The sequence below is a fragment of the Globicephala melas genome, chromosome 13, assembly GCF_963455315.2.
Source record: "Globicephala melas chromosome 13, mGloMel1.2, whole genome shotgun sequence".
NCBI lineage: Eukaryota > Metazoa > Chordata > Mammalia > Artiodactyla > Delphinidae > Globicephala > Globicephala melas.
In genome coordinates, this window is record NC_083326.1 from 54,933,177 (window position 1) to 54,939,176 (window position 6,000).

General features: G+C 43.8%; 1 protein-coding gene across 1 annotated transcript in view; it reads right to left on the bottom strand.

Moving 5' to 3' along the window:
* Positions 1-6,000, bottom strand: part of LPIN2 (lipin 2) — an 82,067-nt gene that overhangs the window by 15,410 nt on the left and 60,657 nt on the right. The window contains 3 exon segments of the mRNA XM_060310121.1: positions 2,671-2,770; positions 5,774-5,872; positions 5,875-5,994. Of these exon segments, the coding sequence (XP_060166104.1) occupies positions 2,671-2,770; positions 5,774-5,872; positions 5,875-5,994 (319 nt within the window).

Here is a 6,000-nt window from a genome sequence, read left to right on the forward strand (position 1 = left end):
GCTGAGGAATTAACTGGATACAGTGAACACGTCACAAACATCACTACTGTCATTCACAGTAATGCGAACTTTTCAAAGGTGGCAGTTCTGACTTAAAGGGGCAAAAGAGTTATAAGCATTTATTTACATCGTATGATGAAAATGACAGAGTAATTAAGAAAAATCTGATGTTTGAAAACCTTTTGATCTTAACTTCCTAGAAAAGGCTGCAGTGCTATATACATCCTGTAGAAAATGCTGTAGTCCAAGGTTGTATTATTTTTAAAAACAAGGCTTTTCTAAATCATCTGTTACTTCACGAAATACAACAAAGAAATTAACCAAGTGAAAATTCTCAGGAGCCTAGACACACCTCAAGAAAGAAAATGTAGTGAGAAACTAGAAATAAGCTGTTTTACACTAGTGAGCGCCAGAACCAAAGTCGAGGGTATTCAATATTTTCACTTTTCTAAATAAGGTTTTAGAAGCTGATCCTAAAGGAAACTTTCTGTAATGGAGCATAAGTTTGAGAGAAAAAAAACCCAAGGAAATGACGCCGTTAAGCCTGTTAGTCATGAATGTTTACTGCTCTATTTCAACGTCACATTGAAATACTGTTCTAGAATTTTCAAATTCTTTTACTTTTTTTTTTTTAAAAAAAAGCCAGTATATGAATGTATGGGCTATCCAGTGAAGTTATATGACCGTTAGGGAAAAATCTGAAATTTGAACAGTAGGTGGCAGCAGAGTACAGCTATGTCATAAATAGAAAGCAGTTTCGAACACGATCATGTTTTGTATCTGAGCCTCTGAAGAAAGCTTTAGGTTTTTGGGAATTCTCTCTCCTAAGAGCAATGTACACACATATCACAATACTGAGATCAATCGGATCAACAGAATGTGTTCCTCACTGGAAATGGTGAAAAAGCCAAAGCCACCTAAAGCAGCAAAACCTGCTGTTACGCTGGGGTCCCAGTGCAGGCCGACCCCTGGAGTAAAACACAAACACCCTTGTCTTCAACCTCCTAGGCACACGGCTAGGCCCCCCCTGCAGTCACGTGTGGCCACTTGATCAGATGACTGAGCTGTCCATGTGGACAGAAGGCGTGTGCTGTGTCCTCCCCAAGCTGGGCCCCTGAGTAAACTGCCCCACGTGATCCTCTCCTTTCCCCACTGAGGCCCCGGAGGGCATGGTGGAGGCTCAGGATGGAAGGAGCTTGCGCTCCTGAGCCTGTGTGCAAGGCCTCCCACCAAACACCAGCACTAGAACAGCATCACGTGAGCAAGAAATCAACTGCTGTGGTCAAGCCACCAAGGTCTTGAGTTTTATCAGTCAGAGCAGCTGGTGTGACCCTCACCGACGCCACCACTTAAATGCACAGAGGACCCACCTGACTCAACAGGCCGCCAAACCCAAGAGACTGATGTGATTTAGGGCAAAGTTGAGCTCTAATTACAAATACTGGCTATTCAGTCAAGACGGCAATGGCCACGATGATAAAACAAATGCTTACAAGCATTTCAATAATCTCACTGTCTCTCAGTGTTGATGAATGTCTCTAGAAACAACCAGCTTCTGAGGTAAGGCTTGGTGAATGGCAACGGTCCCAGATGGTGAAGTTATAACAGCACAGGGAGGCCCCACTGCAGTAGTCACGCTTCCCCATTTTTTAAAAGGGAAACTAAGAAATCTGTCTTAGGAATCCCAGCGTAAATAAATGATTAAGGACTGGGAGATTGGAAACAAAGAGATAATTTTAAGACAGCTTACATTTTAACTTTCTTATTGGAAAAAAAAAAGGACCAGTTTTCAGTTCTCTCACCTTAAAAACCCAGCTATTACTTCAAAAGAAGTGGATACTTGGAGACAATGTAGGGCAGAAAGCTAGGAAGGAGTTTTAAGGATCTTCCAAAACTATCTGTAAAAATTTAAGTATCTTCTTTTCAATCCCATCTTTCTATTTTAAATAAAAACTTAAGACATGCTTTTCAATAATTTACCTAAAAATGTTTAATTATGTGTGACTGTGGCTCAGTATATTCAAGCCATACTTCTCACGAGAAAAGTAAATTGTTTTTTATAATCATAGATGGAGTATTATCATGGCATTTCCCCAAGAATGGAAGTGACCTTGGGAAAACAGTGCAAGTCTATCGCTGCTGAGATCTCGGTGTTATTCCAAGGTGAGAGTCACGGAGGAGAAGGGGGAGGGGTGCCAGGGGTTGCGGAGAGCTGAGCTCCAGGGGTGTGCAGGCCCTAGAAGGGGCCCCACCAGACCCAGGACTGCAAGCGGAGACTCAGTGAAGAGTGGAGGCCTTCTTTGCAAAGCATCTCTGAATAAAGATATTTTACCTTTAAAATACATAGTAAAGGAAACAAATGCTAATGAACAGGAGTTGCTAAACTGAAGTCACACCCACTGTTAGGCCCTTACGTAGGCTTCACTAGTACACCTTACCTTCTTACTGTATTGAAAATGTTTTCATAAATAGGTAAATTATTAATTTCAAATCACTACAGTCAAAACAACACATGTACAATTTCTGAATTTTCCAAAATCTGAAGCAATCATCCAACTTATTAGCTAAAGGATACCATCCCCATGCTCTTTTTTCTCAGACAGAATGCTCTGCTCTAGAAACATAGAGAATATTTCAGAGCTGCCCACCCTTCAATATAAAATCCACTACCTTTTGGGGAAATAGAGAGCTGCGACCTCAGGTTCTAGCGCCTTCAGGTCATCCAGGTAAATATCATCAGGTCCCTGGTGCTGGCTTCTCTTGTGGACACCTGTTTTCGTTTAAAAAAAAAAAAAAAAACCATTGGAGATGAGAACTTGGTTATTCTTCATTTACAACTCTGCAAGAAAACAAAGGTTTGCAAGTAATAAAACAGACGATGATTGGAATTACGTTGTATTTTTAAAGGTGTCAACTAACCTCTTTCCCTGTGTGGGTTCTCATCATCCACGCGAATGGAAGAGGGCGTCAGGGTCACACTCCTGACAGCCGCCCAATAAACACGCGCTGAGTCACGCATTCTTTCACCTGCTCTCACGTGAATAATCCTGGGCCCTAAATCGTTTACACTTGAAGGTTAACGTTTATTATATTTACAGCACGAACAAAGGAGACCGAACCCGAACCTGATGTGACTACCAGCATGGAGAAAGAGGCCATCATTCTAAAGCCACGAGGGGAGGCTTGCGGGGAACAGGGTGCTCACTCGGTGCCTGTGGAGGGCAGGACCCCTCACCGTGGGCAAACCTGGCAGTCAATGCCTTCGACACAGGATCACGGTTAGCATCTCATAGTGGGACATGATGAGATGCAGTAGGGAGCATCTTCAATTCAAAAAATAAAGAATATTTAACCCAAATCCAATCACGCCTCTAGAGCTGTGCTGCCCACTCATCACTGCCACACGTGGCTGCTGTGCACGTGACCTGACCTAATCTGAGTGAGGTCTGTAAAACGTGAGAAGTGTGTGCGTGTTTATCTTTAGTTCTGTGCTATTTCAACACGTGCATTTCATGCGTCTACCATCACAGTCAACATAAAATACTGTCACCACACAGATCCTGCTGCGACCGTTTACAGCTCTACCCACTTCTCTCTTGTTCCCTCCCCCACCCCACTGCTAACCCCCAGCTGCCGCTAATCTGTTCTTCCCTTCTCTAACTTGGTAACTTCAAGCATGTTATATAAATAGAATCATACCACATGTAACTTTTTCACATTGGCTTGCTTGCTATCTTTACTCATCATAATTTCCTCAGATTCATCCAAGTTCTTGCGTATTATCACTAGTTTGTTCCTTTTTTTCCCTTAGTATTTCATGGTATGAAGCACTTATTACAGGTTGCTTAACCATTCACCATTCAAAGGACATCTGGGTTATTTCTAGTTTGAGACTATTAAGTATAAATCTGCTATTAAAATTACCGTACAGGTTTTTGTGTGAACGTAATTTTCACTTGTCTAGTATATTTTCCCAAAATTATGATCCAATGCCTCTGCTTCCTCACCAACATATGATGGCGCTACTATTTTTATTCTGGTCATTCTGGTTTTAATTTGTATATATCCAAAGAACAATGATGTTAAAAAAAACAACGAAAAACACATACCAGCTTTCCAAGGCTTACTATAAAAAATGTAAAATAGCTCCATAACGTCTACATTAATTACTTGTTAAAACTATAATAGTTTGAAATTACTGCTTTAGATAGAATACGTTAGTAAACTTAGTTTCACTTGTTTATTTTTACTTTTTTAATGTTAGAAGACTTAAGTTCCAGTTTAAGGAAATACGGGAATGTCCCTTTGAAAAAACAATCAGATACATCCAGACTGTGAGAAAGTAAGTACACAAGACAATAGCCTGGGCTCTTCAACAGGTCAGTATCATGGGTGCAGAGAGGGAAAGAGTGGTAGTGGCGGGTGTGTGCGTGTGTGCGCTCGTGTGCGCACAAGCACACGAGCTGTTCTAAACAAAAAAGGTTAAACACAAAAACCAAATGCAGGGCTTCCCTGGTGGTGCAGTGGTTGAGAGTCCACCTGCCGATGCAGGGGACGCGGGTTCGTGCCCCGGTCTGGGAAGATCCCACATGCCGTGGAGCGGCTGGGCCCGTGAGCCATGGCCGCTGAGCCTGCGCGTCCGGAGCCTGTGCTCCGCGACGGGAGAGGCCCACAACAGTGAGAGGCCTGCGTACCGCAAAAAAAAAAAAAAAAGTTGGGGAAAAAAGAATGAGGCCAAATCCATGGTGGAAACCACCACTCGGTGTTCTATCTCTCCAGTCTATCCTGCCTTGAGTGCCGAGAACAGGGGTCATTATTCCCATGGACTAAAACACGGAACACGGGATACCCCCTTAGCAGTTCTTAGAGTAGCACTCGTGATTTGAGAAGATGGGCTGAGCTAGGAGAAGCAGGTACCTAGTTCCTCACCGGTCGGGTGAGCACATGTGGCCACAAACACCCCTGACAGTCGACATTTCTTTTATTTTAAATGAACTGCTTCTGAGTGACCCTGAAGGCCCATACCTGTAGTGGCTATTAAGTCAGTTTGTGATCGTCTAACTTATGGTGCTGGCATGTTTTGCAAAGTTGAAGTAGGTGTTTGGCTCTATGTGACAATTGAATATTTTTAGGGAAGGTTTTACTTCCTAAAAATAGGCCAAAGCCAGTGTTTCAGATATACTGTAACCAGTATCAATGTCAACTTTATATTTTTCAACAGAAGAATGTTCTGATGGATGTCAACTACTTTCCAAAGTGAGAGCTGCAGAGCAGGAGCTGCACCCTGTCTTCCTAACTGTTAGAGGATTCCAATCAACAATCAAAGGAAGAGACACACACTAGTAACTGGTGTGCATTTATTTAAGGTCCATATTACTGCACCAAAAGTACAGTAGCTTGGCCTCAACTAACCAAGATGTTTCAGGTGTGAGCATTTCTCTAGTCTAATTTTTTCTGTTAAACGTAACTGTCTGGGATTCTACGTCACGTATTGACACACCTAGTCATTAAAGGGGTTAACTTTAGTCATTCACTGATTTTAATGCTTTCGTAAGTTTTTCAGTAAATGCTTCTCAGGGGCCTGAGCAGCCACGGCCGGGAGAGGGAGGAGTCAGAGTTACCTCCAGGGGCGCCTGAGCCCCCTCTGAGTGCGGCAGGTCCCAGTCAGGAGCACAGACACAACACGGCAGCCCCCCGAGTACTAACTGAAACCCTGGAGAGATTTACCACCTAGATTTTCGGGCAGCCGAGGCCAAACCAAACCACCAATTACCTCTTTTCTTCGAGGGCGAGTCGGCCTTAGCGGCTGGTTTAGCTTCTGAGGGTGCCTCGGCGAAGGACGGGGGAGGAGGGTGGTGGGCATCCGACCCTCGGGGGGCTCCCGAGGACCCGATGCCAGGGCTGCTCCACTCCTCTGCTTCCCTGGGCCCCGGGGGCTTGGCTTCACGATGGTACAGACCGTCTCCCCCATGGAAGCCATCCTTCTCAACTTCACTTAGG